Below are 19594 nucleotides of genomic sequence, written 5' to 3' on the forward strand. Positions count from 1 at the left end.
TTGAATACCCCCTGTGTAGAAACAGAACTAGCAACAACCGAAGGTACCGCATATGTGAGCAATTCAACAGGATGGGGACAACTAATAGGATTTTGGTTCGGAGTGATTCCCATTTTTATTAATATGTTGCCTACCAGTTCTTTCCTGGAGGAATAGTAATGTGGGCTACACGAGAACTGATCATTGTGTTAATGTTTGCGATTACTTTTGTGATATTAATTAGTGTAGTGTATAAATGCTGGAAATCAACTGGAAGATCAGGTGGAGGATATCGACAACGTTCCGTGCGGGGTGCGACTCCAAGAGGTAGAAGTGATTTTCTGGCAACTCCAGAAGTTACTAACCAGACTGAAAGTAGTGTCAACATTCCAGTCAAAAGGACATTTTCCGGAGATGGATCGACTACCTGGACTGAATTCTTCAGATATTTTGAGAACGTTGCTAATTTAAATCAGTGGACTGTACAAAGAAAGAGGGGTGTGCTGTTAACTTCTTTACGTGGCCAAGCAGAGACATATGCTTATGGACTTCCAGACAACACCATGGGAAATTATCAGCATTTGACAGAAGCTTTAAATCAGAGATTTGGATATACAGCTCTGAAGGATAGTTACATTGCTGAAGCAAAATTACGCCGAAAACACGTTAATGAGACATTTAGAGATTATGGACAAAGAATTGAAGATTTATTCAGAAGAGCTTATCCTGGAAACAGAGCATGCGTCGATGAAAACAGTTTAAAAACGTTTCTGGATAACTGTTCTGAAAATGAGGAGTTCCGAATGTCAGTTAAGAGGACGAGGCCGAAAACAATTCAGGAGGCAGTTACATCAGCCATGCAAGAAGAGTGTATTCGGTTAGGCGAGGAACGGTCATTGAAAAATTCTAAGACAGTTAGAAGGGATATCTACACAGTCAACCCAAAACAACTATCCCGTGGAATTGATAAAAGTTATCAAAATGGAAAGAATTATAACACCAGAAAGAGATGTTATACCTGTGGATCATTAAGTCATTTGAGAAATCAATGTCCTAGTACAAATTCATTTGCAAGGAGGGAGAATGGCGGAGCAGTTCCCCAGGGAAAAGACGCGCCGCCGAGGCAGTAGGCCATGCGTCGGACGGCTACATAGACTGGCCTGGTGCTAATTCTGATAACGATTCTTCATCTTCTAATTATCAAAGAACCACAACTAATGACAAACTCGTTGATGATGAAAATGGAAGAGATGTGACAGAAGAATCTGAAGATTTCCCATCTTGTTATAAAATAAATGCAAGTAAAAACAAGATAGGATTCTACGTTGATGGACTGATACAAGGTACATTTGTTACGTGGAAGGTAGACTCTGGAGCGAAAAATACCTTCATAACAGAAGATATATTTAATGAAATTCCTCCAGAAAATCGACCAGTGCTGGAGCCAGCTAGAAAGAAGTTTGTGACTGCAAGTGGCCAAGATTTATATGTACTAGGAACAGCGCATATGACGTTAAACTTTGATGATTTTGAAACGGATTTAAGGGTATTCGTTGGTAGAGTTTCTCAGAATTTATTAGGAGCAGATTTTTATTCATATTTTAGATGTAATTGGGATCATGAGAATGGGGGATTGTTTGTTAAAGTTCCTGGCAATAATGCTTGTCTTAGACGTACCAACTGGATAATAGCAAGTCAGGATATTTTTGTGCCACCAGGACACGAAGTTGTTATCCAAACAGAATTCACTTACCCGGAGAACAGTGAAGGAATACCAGTTGTGTTATCAGAGTTTCTGCATAAACATAAGTTGCTGGTTGCAAGAACTCTGTTAAACGCAAGAACATTTAACGGATATTTAAGATTGTTTAATCTGGGAAGAGCAGTAGTGACAGTAAAACGCAATGCTAGAATAGCAATATTTTCTCCTGTTATTAAAGTTTCTAATAGTGAACGCCTGAATTCAGAGGAAGTTTATTTAGTGGAGGAAAAGAATCCAAAGGAATTACCTGCTCATTTAATTCCTGTGTATGAAAAAGGTCGGATTTACCTCTCTGATCAAGAGGCAAGTTTATTTAAGAAATTTCTGCAGAAACGCGTTGCTACATTTGCTGATCCTAATGGACGCTTAGGACAGACAACTTTAGGAGAACATCATATTGTTCTGAATGACGAACGACCTTTTAAGGAGGCATCGCGGAACATGCCTTTATTTAAGCGTGATATTCTGAATAATGAGATTCAGAAATTGGAGGACTTGGGAATAATAGAAAAATCCCATAGTCCGTGGTCATCTCAGCTTGTTTTGGTGCAAAAGAAAGACAAAACATGGCGCGTGTGTGTGGATTATCGGAGACTCAATTCGAGAACGATAAAGGACGCATATCCAATACCAAGAATAGATGACAACTTGGACGCTTTAGTTGGATCGATGTGGTTTACCTCCCTAGACTTAAACATGGCGTATCATCAAGTACCGATGTCGGAGAGAGATAAGGAGAAAACAGCATTTGCGACTCCCAGAGGAGGACTATATCAATATAGCGTCATGCCGTTTGGGTTGTGCAACGCGCCGGCGACATTCCAAAGGATAATAGAAAAAGCTCTTTGTGGATTACAGTGGAACATTGCTGTTTTATATCTTGATGACATTATTGTGTTTGGAAAAAGTTTTCAAAAACATTTAGAAAATCTTAATCAAGTTTGTGACAGACTGGACTCAGCAAACCTAAAATTAAAGCCATCGAAATGCTTTTTCTTCAGACAGGAAGTAGAATTTCTGGGACATGTAGTTTCAAGATATGGTGTGCACACAGACCCGAAGAAAATAGAAGCAATTAGGAACATACGAATTCCTAAAAACGTAACAGATTTACGAAGATTTTTAGGAATTATGTCATATTACCGGAAGTTTGTCAAAGGATTTGCAGAAACAGCTAAGTGCCTTCATGCTTTAACTAAGAAAAATGGAGTATGGAACTGGACGCCGGAATGTGATCATGCTTTTCACGAACTTCGAGATAAGCTTATACATTCTCCTATACTTGGATATCCAGATGTAGATGGTGGACCATTTGTGCTAGATACAGATGCTAGTAATGATGCGATTGGTTGTGTTTTGTCACAAATTCAAAATGGTGAAGAAAAAGTGATGCAGTATGCCAGCCGAACTTTAAATTCCCATGAGAAAAACTACTGTGTAACGAGAAAGGAAATGTTGGCTGTTGTTTTTTTTATAAAACATTTTAAACATTATCTTCTTGGACGGGAATTTATCTTACGTACTGATCACGGTTCCTTAACCTGGTTACATAGGTTTAGAGATCCAGATGGCCAAGTCTGTCGGTGGTTACAGCAGTTATCGGCGTTTGATTTCAAAATTATTCACCGACCGGGAAAACGTCACAGTAATGCAGACGCTTTATCGCGTTTACCGTCAAATTATGCAAACGACAGTGAAGAAGTTTGTAGACAGTGCAATCGAAAATTAAGTGACATTTATGATGGAAAGCAGCAATCGCATATACACGAACTAAGGAAAGATATCAGTGAAAGTGGAATGTGTGACCAAGAAAATATAATTTGTAATATTGTGAATTTATTTAGTGAGGACCATTGTTCTGAAGTAAAAAGCAAGAAGAAAGGACGCACGGAAAATAGACCAAAGCGAGCCATAAGTGTTGAGATGCCAGTAAACGAGTTATCGTACGAGAACATACGTAAGGCACAAGAGAATGATGACGGAATATTTCCTATTTTAAAGTTGCTTAAAATGGGAAAAGACAAACCCTCGTACCAAAACATTTCACATTTACACCCAGAGTGTAAATTTTGGCATGCACGTTGGGAATTGTTACGAATTCATAATGATGTTTTGTGTATTCTTTGGACAGAAAAAGATGAAAATAGACTGCGTATTTGTACTCCGAATAGACTTCGCGAGGATGTAATGTGGTATTTACACGATGCGCCTACCTCAGGACATATGGGAATTTACAGAACGCAGCAAAGAGCTTCATTTTCATCATATTATTGGCCGGGGATGAGACAAACTGTTCGTGATTATGTGAAGTCCTGTGAAATATGTGAAGAACGGAAAAATCCTGGAAGAAAAAGACGACATTATATGGAAACCTATACAGTTGGTGGAAGATTTGAAAGAGTTGCAGCAGATATAGCAGGACCATTTCCTAAAACCGCAAATGATAATGTGTACATTTTAGTTATATCGGATTATTTCAGTAAATTTGCGGAAATATTTCCGATACCAAATATGGAAGCAAAAACGATAGCTAATGTATTTTTCCGGGGCTGGATAAAAAGATACGGGTGCCCATACGAATTTCACAGTGATCAAGGTGTACAGTTTGAAAGTTTAGTGTTTAAACATCTGTGCTCTATGTTTGACATAGCGAAAACAAGAACAACTGCATTCCATCCAAGATCTGACGGAATGGTAGAACGACTCAATCGAACAATTAAAGATATGTTGTCGAAGTATATAAATGTGAAACAAACTGACTGGGACGATTATATTGATTGTGTTGTGATGGCATATAACTCATCAGTTCACGAAACGACTGGAATTACGCCTTTTCGCATGATGTTTGGTTCGGAGATGACTATACCCGTAGATTTACAAACGGAATCTCTGGAAATCGGAAAAGGAGAGAAAATATCGGAAACAAAATATGTGAAAAATTTGTGCAAAAATTTGGAGCTTGTACATAAATTCGCTAGAGAGAGAACTTCGGGAGCAGTGTGCAGACAAAAGAGACATTATGATAAAACAGCTGTGCGAAAAACTTATAACGAAGGTGATATTGTACGGAGATTTCAGCCCAAACAAATTGTTGGCACAAAATTTAAATTAGCTCGAAACTGGACTGGACCATGGATTATTACGAAAAAAATTAAGTGATGTGTTGTTTGAAATTAAACATTCGAGAAAATCTAATCCCGTCATTGTCCATGCTGACAATATAAAATCATTCCAGATACGAAAAACAGCAGAGTTAAAACTGAAACACCTCCTCAAATTCAAAGAGATGCCGAGCAAAACTGTCAACACGCCTGAGCTGGATCCCTCCTCAAATTCAAAAGATGCCGCCGAAACACCGCGCGTGGGAAAAGCTAACGCGCCAAAGACAAACCCGAAGTTGTGTATTCCAATTCAAGATCCTCCTCGAACTGACCAACCACGTGATCAACAGACCGTGGGTATGCCCAAGAAAACTATGCGGGGAAGAGTCATTCGCAAGCCAAAAAGATATTATGAAGACTGTATTATGTGATAAATGTGGAATTGTTTTTACCAGATTGGATAATTTTAAAAGACATTTCAACCATCAACACAAAGAAAATGTAAACTTATTTCAGTGCATGTTTTGTGATAGAGTTTTTAAGCGAAGAGAAAATCTGCGCAGACATTTTCACAATAGACATTATGATTACGATGAACAGTTGATAAATGATTTTGATTTGTGTTTTTGAACTGTTTATTCCAAAAATCATGGATTTTAACCACAGAATTATTAAAAACCCGGATTACAGTGACATTTCGTCAGATGAGAATGAAGATGACTTTAATCAAGATAGTGACACTATTGCTTATTCTAACGATGAAAAATCTATGGATTTCATCATGATATCAGATGAAGAAGAAGACGATCAGCAGGAAGTGTACGAAGATACTCGTGAGGTTGTTGTGACACGATCAGTCGAACTAAGTATGACCAGTGTTTCGGTTATAAAAGATGGTGAGGTGATCAATGAACAAAGAACGATGGACATTAATGTTTGCGAAAACTTAGATAGAGAAAGTGCGAACATTTTAGCGCAAAGAACTTTGGAGGAAATTTCAATTTTTCTAGCGGAACTAAAGAGACGGAATTCAAATCCCGAGTGACATTTTGTATATATGTATATATATCAGACTATTTTTAGTAATTGTATAATATTTTGTTTTGTTTTGTTTATCAATGTTTATTAATGTTTTGTCGGAGTCAAAACTTGTGCAGGGGGGAGTGAAGCAAAGTTATATTATTCATTTTAATTTTATCTAGTGTATTTCTTTCTTTAACGTATGAACTTTGTTTACTAATTGATATTAACTCCTCATCTCTGACCTAAATTGTATTTGTTATGAAACATAGTGAGGAGTTATTTCAAAGAGAGGAGTTGATTTTATTATTAGGAGTGAATTATGCACGTGATTGAGGAGTTATTTTAGAGACGTTATATATAAAGGGAGATTGGCTGAAGTTCAGTGCGGGTGGTTTTATTTAGCAGAGTAGTAGGTTAGAATTGCACAAGTTTTGAATGATTTATACATATGTTTCTTGGATTATTACCTTTTATTAAAATTGTGAGAACAACGCTGACTTATTCTTTAAAAAGGAGAAACGTTGAGAAAATAGAAACGCTACACTTTACCTGCAGCTAGCCTTTTTCTATCAGTGACGTCACTGTTTCCATATAAGGTCATGTCAAAATTCGACAAACTTGTAGACCAATCTCAACGTCTCGGGTCTTTCCGGCAAGCTCGGAAACACACCTCGAATGTATTAACACCACCGGATGTTAGAATTTTATACAAAATGGAGTCGCTTCCCATTAAAATAAATATCGGCTAGACAGCATTATGAGTCACTTCTGTGTTATATTTCAGGGTATATCATTGACTTTAATGAAGTCTAACTCACATTTCAACAGATCGTAAAATGTGTTGTATTCATATCAGGTTTTATAAAAAGGGGGGTTGTCATGGACGCCTAGGTAATACATTCGAGGTGTTTTTCCGAGCTTGTCGAAAAGGCCCGAGAAGTTGCGATTGACTTGTAGACTTTACATTTGTCAATTTGTATCATGTCAGATGTGCTATTGTCGAGCCTGAAGTTACAAATGCAGAAACTACAGATTGAAAGAGTGCAAAGTTGAAGGTTTAATTAACTAATGTGTAAACAATAAAGTTGCAAAATGTGCATCATGCGAAGGAACTGAGTCAAATCTTACACGTGTTTATGCCCGAGTTTTATAGGTTACACGATCAGAATTACACATATTCATGCTCAGGCTCACACATCAACACGATTGCATATTCGGATTTACAAGTTTACATGGCTGGATTTTTGAACACGATTACCCTCCATACTGTTAAACAGGTTGAGACCAATCGCCCAAATGGGATATAATAGCCCGTTTGGGTCATAATAGCCCAAATGGGATATAAATTTTAAGTGCAAAAAATAAATGATTTTTTAATTTTTTATATAAATCCGCATTAATATGTATCAAATGCAATAACTTTTGGTTAAGAAGTTTTTCTATATGTCTATAGTTTGTAAGATTGATCCCCAAGAAGTTTTGATTATACTGAGGGATCAATCTCTGTAACAGTCTGGTTCCAGAAAAAACTGTTTACCAAATGTTGTTGCATTACATCTATTCTAATGCGGATTTATATTAAACATTATTTAAATCAATTTTTTTTATTTTTTGCACTTAAAATATAATATCCCATTTGGGCTATTATATCCCAATTGGGTTGTTATATCCCATTTGGGCGATTGGTCTCAACCTGTTAAATGTATGCTATGGCAATGTACATGTATGTAATGTATACGCCAATAAACTGCTACTACTATAATTACAAAATTGTGTCACTTCGACCTTGTTACAAAGAGTTAGGGTCAGTGTAGTGAAGCAAAGCCTTGCGGTGGGCGCTGTATTTCTATGTCTTTAACATACATAGCCGCATTATAATGTTTCTATTTATAAAGTTTAGATGGAACATGTACTGAAATGTCATTGAAGCAAAAAACATTGAATTGCATTCCACTATCCAGCAGCGAAGAATCAAAATAAATTTATAGTTGCAAGCAATATCTCTATAAAAATATATTTCAAAATTGATACTTCTGTAATTTTTAACTTGAGAAAACGTCTTTGTTGGAAACTATTTCTTGCAGCTGGGAATCTGGTGGAATGCAATAATATTGTCAGTCATCAAGTTATTAGCAAGATACATGTACATAGCTCATAGTTCTTTGTTATGTAAACAAAGCTTCTAGGTAATGTTTTGTTTAAATTTGAATGCTTAAAAGCAATTTGAAGTTTAGACCTAAAACGAATGTGACAAATGCTAGGAAATGTATATTAATGTTCAAAACTCAATAGCAGATATAAAATCAGCTTGTAAAAGAACTTTTACTGGTAAATTGAACCAATGTAAACAAAAACATGACACAAGCCTTGTTTACATAACAAAGAATTGTGAGTTCCAGATCTGTATCTTGCCTAAATCTCTACAAATGAATCTCAATTTTTGGTTGATCATTAAAGATTTTTACTAAAGCGTTGAAATCAATTAAAACAGAAATACAAAATTTGACAAAATCATGACCATGACCAAGCCTCTACATGACTTTCACCAAGAAGACAACATTTCAAAAAGTATGATCCATAAACAAGAAAGAGGTTATATTGTTGTATTTATTGATCATTTATATTACAATTAACAAATCCATGTTCAATTGAAACAACACATAAAAAACTTTTTATCTTAATCTGTAAGCTATAGCTGTCCTAGTATCTCACAGAGATTCCCACATAAAACCAAGAGTGATTGATCATTCAAGCATAAACATGTGACATAGAATATTCAATCTAGTGTCCCAATGACCTTTATTACTGCAACAAGTGAAGATATTTGTACTTCTGTATTTCTGTCACCATTATGACAGAGGCCGGAGCAGCAACAGCAGCCATATAAAATGTACGTCGTTTTTCACTTCACCTGTAATAAATCTTTTTCGTCTTTAGTCGCGCATTTTGAAGTGAATTTAGCACAGCTTTAGGGGTTGTTTCTGTGGTCACTAGACTAAGTAATGTAATGCAAGCTCTGTTGCAGTGATTAAAGTCCCTTGTTCTGTTGTAAGTCTGTGACAGATCTTTCAAGTTTTCCCAGCGGTCTTTGTCATCAGCAATGACCGCAGACTTCCTGATGATTCAAACGGCATCTGATGCTTAATTCCTCCTACACAAAGACAAAAAAGATAATGTTGAATCCATTGAAATATAATAACATGTAGCTTGAATACAACAGATATTAGTTATTTAAAACTCATCAAATGAACTAATAAATTAATGTAATAAAATTTTTTGATATCACAATGATAACCTTGCAACAAGAAACTGTCCAAGATGGGGTAATGACGTCCCCCCCCCCCCCCCCTTCTCTAACCATGATTAATACCAGGCTTGGGGTAATGCTAAATGTAATGGTAATGCATTCCAATGCATTACATATTTTCAAAATAATGCTAGTAATGTGTAATGCCACAAATTTAGCATTACAAGTAATGCTAATGTAATTCATTACTTTCCCAAATCTAGTGTAATGCTGGCATTACATGGCATTACTTTGCATTATTATGCTTTTCTATGCATGTTTATTTGTAAAATCGTGATCAATTGAATAAGTGAAACTGTATTTGATTAAAAACGAATTGTTTTAAAGAAGAAAAATAATTCTTGAGATAAAAATATTTTAGTTGTATGATTAAGCATGTCAAAAAAAAATAAAAAATCCATTCTTAAATTGTCAATATAACTGGCTATATCAACACAATTTCATAACATTTTAAGAGTGTTATTATAAAAAATTTCAAATCATTTGAAAAATGTACTCCAATTAGTTGTACATTCAATGAATTCATGTGTCAACAGTACACAGTGTTTGTTCTAAGTATCAAAACATTCTATTCTTTAAAGAGGTGCTAAACACCCCAATCACCACCCTTCTACTGACTGTGTTCCACAAGAAAGGAGAACAGACATAGACCCTTAAAAGCAAAAATGAATGCACTAAAAAGAATGCACTCTCCAACCAGGATCTCTTGAAGCTTAAAAATTATTTCCAGTATTATAACCCATTTGAAAATAATTTCACAGACACTCTCTCTCTCTCTCTCTCTCTCTCTCTCTCTCTCTCTCTCTCTCTCTCTTTCTCTCTCTGTTGTATACATGTATAAGTACAATAGTTTGGACTGATAGAAAATACAAGATTCATGTATTTTTTCTATTATTACCTGAACACTTTTATACATGTATCTTAGATTTTCACACCCGACAGGATGCAGTTAAAAGATAAAACCTGTGAAACTTTGATGATCATATAGTGCAACAGCTATCTTGTATAAGTCATTAAATTTGAACCTGATAGTGAACATGAAGCTGTAAATATGTTTAAACATCTTTTATTTATGAAACATTTACAAAAACTCTTTATTTAGCTTTTAAATTACTCTTTTAAGACTTATTGACTTTTCACAAAGTAATAGTAATGGTAATGCATTACTTTTCTCATGTAATGGTAATGTAATGCATTACTTCAAGAAAATTAAGTAATGGTAATGGTAATTTAATGCCCTAATTCATGAAGTAATGGTAATGTAATGCATTACTTTACAATGTAATTCGCCCCAAGCCTGAATTTAATACTGTTCAATTTTTTTTTCATTTCCCCTTTCTGATGTTGTGAAGTATAAAGGGGAGATAAAATCTAAACTTCCGTAATGAGACAAGCTCTTGCCTTTAATAAGGGCGACCCTGAAGGCGTCGTATCCTATGGTCGGGTCCTGTAACATCTCGGTTCCCACACTCTCATTGGTGTCCGTCTTACTGATCTCAAACTTGACCCATTTATAGTTACTGCACCGCTTGGCCCCGGGGGAACTCTGGATCAGGTTCTGAATCACTGGGTGGGTCAGGCCGAAGAAATCAGCCCCCCTCCCCGAGGGCTCCAATATCTCCATACCTCTGTAATGCAGGAAATGACTGTTAAACACAAGAGATAATGTGAGATAGAAAAAGAGTGTTTGATGTTATTGAAGATTTGACAGTTACATGCAGTCTATCTAAGATCTGACCAAGACTCATGGTGTCTTATACCTTACATCAACCCATTTCTTTTCTACAAATGACACAGAATAACAAACAGTAAAACACGCTTATAACAAAGGTTGATTTTACTCTGTTAAAAGCGTATTTTGTTATATCCGTCAAGTTTAAAATGTGTAATAAAGTCAATGGGAAATGAAAATCACTTCACTGTAGGCATTAGTTCATAATAAGCGTGTTCACTATAACGGCGTTTTACTGTATTACTCTGGAATCAATATTTGTCACACTTATTAGCAAGGTACCTAAACCATCTATAATCAGATTCGCCAGGAATTACATCACATTTGTAAAATTGCTAGCATGGATGTAATATCCCCAGACCAGTGCACAGCAGACCAGGGTACATGTGCTAATTACATGTAGATCTGTCAGATGTAACCTGATCACTGTATCTCTGTGAGTGACCTTGACTTGTGTGACTGACATTGACTTGTGTGACTGACCTTGACTTGTGAGACTGACCTTGACTTGTGTGACTGACCTTGACTTGTGAGACTGACCTTGACTTGTGAGACTGACCTTGACTTGTGTGACTGACCTTGACTTGTGTGACTGACCTTCACTTGTGTGACTGACCTTCACTTGTGTGACTGACCTTGACTTGTTGATCATGGCGATCAGCTGGTTGTGACATTCCCCAATAGAATGGCTGCTTATCACTAGATCCTCATCATCATCTGCATCAATCTCAAACTGGAATAAAAATCATAGATACTTAAATGTATCTCTTTCACTCAATTATTATCAATTTTGCATTTATTACCAGGATATGACTTATTCTATTACACAGTAGATGTATTCATCAGAGATTTTATTTCAACATGAGTTATGTTCCCTTGAACTAGTTGTAGATAACATTTGGTATCCATCACTTTATGTTTTTACTAAGGATAAACTATCATTTGTACAGTGTGTGTCATCTTCGCCAGCCAAGGGTTTTCGGTCCACTTTGCTCCCCATAAACCCTTGGCGGATTTCATTACGAAAACTCGGTGATGTGGTGGCGCTATCTAGCGGGCAACTTGAGTTGCGCCCCTTGCATATTTACATTTTAATCGAATTAAACAACGGGTTTTATATACACTATGGCATTAATACAACTTGAAAACATGTTGACTACCAAATATTGGAACATAATTAACGATGCTATTAAATACGAATTAAGTTATAACCATGGGAAAGCACGGAATGTTTTATTCGTAGTGTTTTGTAAGGATATGCACCGGGAGTGAAAAAGTCGCCGATTTATATGAAAGCTTTCATGCCATAAAACCAGGTATCGTTGTCGTGAATAATTCGAACCAAACAAATAAAATAAAACAGAGCTCATTGAACCTTTAAAAGCAATAACCATAAGCAGGAACGAATATACTAACATGATAGGCAACTTCTACATTCGCCATGATTAGTTCCTATGCATTCACTATGTATAATCCCAGTAAAATATAATATAGGTTTTTACAGCGATCTGGTTAGACCATCGTTGGGGAGGCACTGTACTCGAGAACTTGTGCCTCAACTTGTTAAAAGCACCGAATGTTTTACCAAAGATCACACATGTGTTTTCTTTTAAAGTTTATATTTACAATCACTGCGATTGGATCAGATACTCGCAGCTGCAGCCAATCATAAAATGGAGCTTGTCACTGAGTTTTCGTAATGAAATCCGCCAAGGGTTTATGGGGAGCAAAGTGGACCGAAAACCCTTGGCTAGTGAAGATGAGTGTGTGTGTTCACACTGTCATTTGTATGTACACTGTGTGTAAATGTGTGTGTACAGTTGATGTGACAGTGTGTATATATACTGTACTAACTACAGGTCCTTGCATGCTGCTGGAGATTTTTCAGGTGTACTGTAGAGTGTGTCTTTACATACTGTGTGTGTACTGTGTGTGCAGTCTGTGTACAGAGCATGTGTGTGTACACACTCACCACAGGGCCCTGCACGCTGCTGAAGATTTTATCGATGTACAGTGCAGTGTGTCTGTACAGTATGTGAGTGTCCTGTGTGTGTACTCTGAGTGTACAGTTTTTGTGTGTGTGTATACACTCACCTTAGGTCCCTGCACACTGCTGGAGATTTTACAGGTGTACTGTACAGTGTGTCTGTACATTTTGTGTGTGTTCTGTGTGTACACTGTGTGTACAGAGTATGTATGTGTATACACTCACCACAGGGCCCTGCACACTGCTGGAGATTTTACAGGTGTACAGACATTTTTTGTCGGGAAACACTGTGGAGGCATAGTAGCGGGTCGTACAGAAGCCCTCGGGGAAGATGCACTGGGGGTTGTGGAAGCTGGGCCGGTCTATCACAATCTACACACACAGAAAAAAAGATAGACACCAATCAAATTCAATGTAACTGAATCTAATGCTAATCCCCCAGGCTGTGAATTGTTGGATCCCTATTTACTAGAGGGAAGACAGGTCTTTCCATGAGATACAAATGCTAAAATCCCTCAGCCTGTAAAGTGTTAAATTACTAATTACCAGATGGAAGGCTGTGAATTGTTGGATCCCTATTTAGGGGTCTTTCCATAAGATTCAAAGTGTTAAATTACCTATCACCAGATGGAAGACATGTGACCCCCACTAAATACTTATACAAACTCTCCTAGACTGAGAAGTATAGAACTTATCACGAGAGGGAATAGACCCCATGTATTACTTATATATGTACTGACCTCCCCCAGGCTGTGGAGTGTGAGGTCCCCAATCACCAGGGGGAAGATCGGCCGCCCCATGGAGTCGAGCTGTAATGGAGGGACCACACGTCGTGTGACTGCAGACTTGGACTTCTTGGACTTTGTCTGAATTGTCTCTGAGATTAAAAAAAGAAAAATACAAAAATCGATTTCTGTCAAGACATGTAGTTTCTCAGGCAAAACATTTTTCAGAATTTTTCAATAAAAGTATTCAATATGACATCTTTTTATATGATGCAATAAAGTTTGATTTTTTTTAAAAGTATAAATTTAATATTGACATATGACAATGAAGTATTTTTCTGAATTGCTATTACAATGTAACAATATATGAAAAACTGAAAGATCAGGTTTTTTCTCAATGATTCTTAATCAGCTGAAAGTTCAGTTTTTAAATGAAATAATTATTTTTTTCTGATACATATCATCTCTGATTGACACATTTAACAACAGAACAAAATACAAGCACATTAAGTTTGCCCTATTTGAGAAAAACCATTAAATTTAATTTAACCACGGTTCTATACAAGTAAACCTTAACTAATAAAAGAAACAAGCACAACCTAACCTGTTTAAGAAAACTGTTGTCTTATGTCCTATACAACTAAACCTTGACCTGAACACACACATACAGTTTCTGAGTTGCTATGTAAGTCAATCTTGACCAATTGTTAAAACCCTAGCTACAAGAACAAGAACAACCTTGACCTGTTCAAGTAAAACCTTGACCTGTTAATAAAATTCCTTACCATTTTTAGGAATAACCTTGACCTATAGATGTAGAACCTTGAGCGTACCTATTATTTCTTTGGACACAGTTGGTACTGTCCCCATTTTCTTCTTGTCCCCGCCCCCTGTGGATTTCTTCTTAGATTTACTCTTGATGATCGCAGGCTCTGGGTTAGTCTCCATTGCCGTCACCTGAGTCTTGCTTCCACTGTCAGCGGGGGAGGCTTTACCGGACGGCGGGAATCCGTCCTTCAGAGACTCGTAATGGAGGAGCTTCCGTAACAGACACCTGCCGTGTAAAGTCTGGCATTCAGAGTCTGATGTGTCAACAGTGTGGCCACCATGTTTACCATGACATATATATTAATGTTTGATTTGCAAAAGGAAATCTTGAGAATAAATATACATGTATTAATGTTTGATTTGCAAATTTGGAGAATAAGAAAGCTCGTCTGACAAACTAAAAAGATGTCTTGAGAGACTGAAAAAAAAGGGTATTAGATGCATGGTCAAATATTCTAATAAAAGGAAAATAAGAAAAACTTAAGAAAGACTTTAATTTGAATATTAACTCTAAAATCTGCTTTTACAAACTAGCATTGTATTCAACTGTTTCTTTCTTTTGCAGATTTCAAAAACACATTACCTCAATCTAAGAAGTTGCTTATAAAAACACATAACCCTTGTCAATCTAAGAAGTCATACCATCTATGCAGTTGAAAATAAAAAGGCGAAATAAAGAATGCTATGACATAAAAATTAATGTTTTATTCCTTGTATATTGTTTATTGTAAGGACCCAGATAGAGTTTACCTTCGCTCTTCTTTAGCTTTAGCAATCTTTTCTTCAACATGGATCACTTCATCACAAACAGATGCATTCATCTACAACAAATAATAATATCTGTGTTAAAATCTTTTAACTATAAAACAAATAACAATATCTAACAAAAGTATAGAAACTGCCTTTATCCATCAGCTGTATGAAATACATGTACTAAACATCAGTCTCTTGAATATTCTCTCTACATACACAAAATCACAACTCATTTTTGTCTAGGTCATTCTGTGAGGAACCTTAAGAATACTACAAACTCTCTTAATTAAAGAAGTGGTGTTTCCTCCCTTTGTGTATCTACTGAGAGCAACAAATCTCCTCTATGAATCTCTGGATTTAACTAGAAGTGAACCTGCATTGTGGCAAGCATTGTATTTTTTCCTCTATCATGCTTGACATCAATCTTCTTTTTTCAATGACCTGAACTAATGCAACAATTACTCAGCAGATAAAACCATGTATCTATGCCCTGATTTAATGGTCAGTATAGGATGCACATCAATGAAGATAGAATGTACACTGAGTCCAAACTTTATACAGTACATGTACTTACAAAGTCCAATCTTTATATGATACTTACAAACATCGAGTCCAAACTTTATACAGAATGTGTACTTACAAAGTCCAATCTTTATATGATACTTACAAACATCGAGTCCAAACTTTATACAGTACATGTACTTACAAAGTCCAATCTTTATATGATACTTACAAACATTGAGTCCAAACTTTATACAGTACATGTACTTACAAAGTCCAAACTTTATACAGTACATTTACTTACAAAGTCCAATCTTTATATGATACTTACAAACATCGAGTCCAAACTTTATACAGTACATGTACTTACAAAGTCCAAACTTTATACAGGACATGTACAAAGTCCAATCTTTATATGATACTTACAAACATCGAGTCCAAACTTTATACAGTACATGTACTTACAAAGTCCAAACTTTATACAGGACATGTACAAAGTCCAATCTTTATATGATACTTACAAACATCGAGTCCAAACTTTATACAGTACATGTACTTACTAAGTCCAATCTTTATATGATACTTACAAATATCGAGTCCAAACTTTATACAGTTCATGTACACACTATGTCCAATCTTTATATGATACTTACAAACATCGAGTCCAAACTATTTACAGTACATGTACTTACAAAGTCCAATCTTTATATGATATACTTACAAACATCAGGTCCTTCATGACTCTCTTGAGCCGCTTCCATCGTTTGTAATACGGATTCACTGGGGCTGGCCTAGTCACACTTGTTGCTTTTCCTCCAACCACGACTCTTCAAAAATTCAAATACAGCTGTGTTAATTTTTCTGCCAAAGTGACTGATTTACACAATTACACAGCACAGCGAAACCATGGTAGATTGTAGATTTATGAGTTATTGTGAAAACCGGGGGATTCTACATTTAATAATTTGATTACAGGTGGCATCATGCAAATGGGTGATTATGATACATGTACTTATAAAGATACCTGGTTGCAGGAGATTTTTTGACAATGGTCATCCCCTGTGGTTTTTTGATGACTTGTGTGAGTTGAGGGCGACTGGTCCCTGCCCCACTAACCAATGGTCCCTCTTGGGACGTCTTTAACAAAGAGGTTCCAGACGCATTTCGCAACTTAAAAAAAAAAAATTAATATCATTTGCTACATGAAGTGCTCGTAATTCTAATGAAAATAAGTTAACAGTTATATCCCTTTGTGTATCCTAAACATATGGATTCTAGATTATAATCTGACTATCAGTATATATGTTTACATTTCTCTGTGGTAGAGGTAAATGTGTAAAGACTGCTACAGTTTCCTAAAATAATTTTTTTATAGTATAATTATTAATTCTACTTGTACATTGCTCAGAAACAAGATGATCAAATCTCTCTTATTCTACAACATTGAATTCGAAAGTCACTAATCACTATTACTATATGTAAATATCTCATTATTACAGAAATTGTAATAATCAAGTATAGACAATATATGATTAGTGTCTAAATATATTGGCAACATTTGAGAAAAAGAAAATACATGTAAAGCAATGTTTTCCTTGCCTTTCTTCTTGTCCCAAATATTGCTTACCGGTATTTATAAAGTTTCAAGACAGTGATCATTTGTTTTGTTCCTCCTGTCTCATACATAAGTATTGTTTTTTTTTTTTTACTTTTTTCATAAACACAAAGGCTGTCGGTTAGATATATTCCTTACATGATTGGAAGTAAACTTAATATGGTTTTAATATGTGCATGGTCAGTAAATTCCATATGGGGGCTTCAGCTCTTCTCTCACCCCGAATTGGAATTAATGCACGTATAAACCATATTAGGTTAACTACAACCCATGTACATGTAACTAATGGTGAGTAAAAAATGGCACCTGTTGAACAGGTAAGAAACTGCAACTGCCTGGTTGTCCATCCAATTTTTTTTTCAGACTGGGAGCTACAGACATGCAGCTAAGGTAAGGGGTATAAATCATGAAAAATATACATAACTTTATGTGCCTGTGTTTGGAGAGTTAGTTAAAAAAAATGTTTTTAATTTTTCAAATAGGCCACTTCGAACTTTTAAGAGGTCTGCAGCTTTTGAATACTTATTATATAAAGGGGTTTATCCATTCTCATAATTTAAGAAAAATACTTTGTAGATTCAGAATAAGTGCACATGACTTACGAGTTGAAAGAGGTAGATATGAATTTACAAAAAATAATACTGGTCAAAGAATTCCTTTAGAAAGAAACAAAAGGACATGTTTATTATGTAACCAAAATTGTGTAGAAGATGAAAGTCACTTTCTTACTGAATGTCTATTATATAAAGAAGAAAGAAATTCATTTTTCCATTATGTCTCAATACTCAACAAAAACTTTATACTTTTAACAAAGAAAGACAAATTTATCTGGTTAATGTCGAATGAAGACAAAATAATAATTACAAAGTTAAGTGAATTTCTGATCAATGCTTTCAAAAAAAGACAGAATACTTTGAGATCTAAATGACCGGTGAATTACTTATACAAATCATGATACTATCTTTATATTTGTATAAATTACCTTTATGACTATATATTATATGCACACTGTTCATATATATGTTTTGACATACTGATGTACATTTGCCCGGCTGTTACAAGTTCATGTATGTGTATGGACTATTTTTATATGTTGAATCTATTATTTAGGCATTTCTATCTAATATCTGTAATCTTGTATGCCCTCTGGGCCCAAAATTGGAAATAAACTATTATTATTATTATAAAGGGGTTTAATGGATGGTGTGCAGGGACATCTCATCAGCTTGGTTCTTTAATACATATACAATGTATATAAAATGAAAACGGGTGTATATGTCATACATTGACAGGTAACCAAGGGATAAGATGCGGAGAGGAAAGAGAAACATGGCATCTGTAGTAAAATTTTGCAATACTGAGTATATATCATTGTTCCTTACAAGCAACAGATTTTACATATTGTTTGCTTGTATCCAATTGCCTGTCTGAGCAATCATTTTTTGTTTAAATCACATTGCTTCTTCCGAGCAATCAGCATTTTAGTATATGCAGAGGAGCAATTAATTTTATTGAGAGAGTCAGTTTTAGTGTATGAAAATATGAAAGAAGTTAGTTCATGTTTATTTCATTTTGGATTTACAAGTATTGTGCTATTCTAAAGCAGATTTTTAACTGTAAATAAACTTTAAACTTAAAATCTAAATACTCCTGGAGTATTATTTCAAGAGGATATATAGGAGAAATGAGATAGGAAAAAAGAGATTCACAGAGAGTTCTTTCCCTTAGACCTTTGGAAAGAAGTTACATATGCAATGGCCAATGAATGCCTTTTAAAATTTAGGAGTCGTGTTCTATTTTACAATGCAAAATAAACTTGAAGTGAGATTAGGTAATTATCTGGAAATAGTATTAGTGTTCAAGGACGCTAAAGCATATAAATTGAACATCAATAAGCACAACGCTACACTCGAATTTCCTCTATCTCATAAAAAAAAAGTTTACGGGTCATGAGATGTCTTTACCTGGGCGGTCTTTCCTGTCAAGAGACTGATATGTCGGGATACATTTTCCTGTGAAGTTTGCTTGATCAGATCGGCCTGATACTGCTGAAGAAACGCTGAATTCTGACTGAAAATCTTGTTCGGGTCCATTTTAAAATACTCGGAACTTCTCTAACTTGCCACAGTCAACTCGTGTCGATACCTTTTCGTACCCACTCCGATTGACGTGCCCAAAACGATGTACCCTGACATTAAGTACCGTTCTATGTAAGATTCAGGCAGAGGGTGGCACATGTGCATGATGAAAAATATATTTGATCATTTTTATGTAATGTATG

The 19594-nt window shown here is 35.6% G+C and overlaps 1 protein-coding gene across 1 annotated transcript; it reads right to left on the reverse strand.

Moving 5' to 3' along the window:
* Positions 1–8526: 8526 nt before the first annotated feature.
* Positions 8527–19442, reverse strand: LOC105319043 (transforming growth factor beta regulator 1). The gene is made up of 10 exons (XM_034471274.2): positions 19278–19442; positions 16723–16868; positions 16420–16525; positions 15195–15265; positions 14450–14670; positions 13632–13768; positions 13117–13263; positions 11540–11637; positions 10574–10800; positions 8527–9016 (listed from the first exon to the last, which is right to left on the reverse strand). Exons 1-10 carry the CDS (start codon positions 19404–19406, stop codon positions 8934–8936), a joined length of 1365 nt encoding a protein of 454 aa, XP_034327165.2. The 5' UTR covers positions 19407–19442; the 3' UTR covers positions 8527–8933.
* Between the last annotated feature and the right edge of the window lie 152 nt (positions 19443–19594).

The sequence above is a fragment of the Magallana gigas genome, chromosome 8, assembly GCF_963853765.1.
Source record: "Magallana gigas chromosome 8, xbMagGiga1.1, whole genome shotgun sequence".
In the NCBI taxonomy this organism is placed as follows: domain Eukaryota; kingdom Metazoa; phylum Mollusca; class Bivalvia; order Ostreida; family Ostreidae; genus Magallana; species Magallana gigas.

Coding starts and splice junctions, on each gene's coding strand:
- LOC105319043 (XM_034471274.2), bottom strand. CDS start 19,406: ATGGACCCGAACAAGATTTTCAGTCAGAATTCAGCGTTTCTTCAGCAG. Junction 13,769..14,449: donor TGTGTCCAAAGAAATAATAG/GTACGCTCAAGG, acceptor TTTTAATCTCAG/AGACAATTCAGACAAAGTCC. Junction 9,017..10,573: donor CAGGGTCGCCCTTATTAAAG/GCAAGAGCTTGT, acceptor GTCTTTGTGTAG/GAGGAATTAAGCATCAGATG.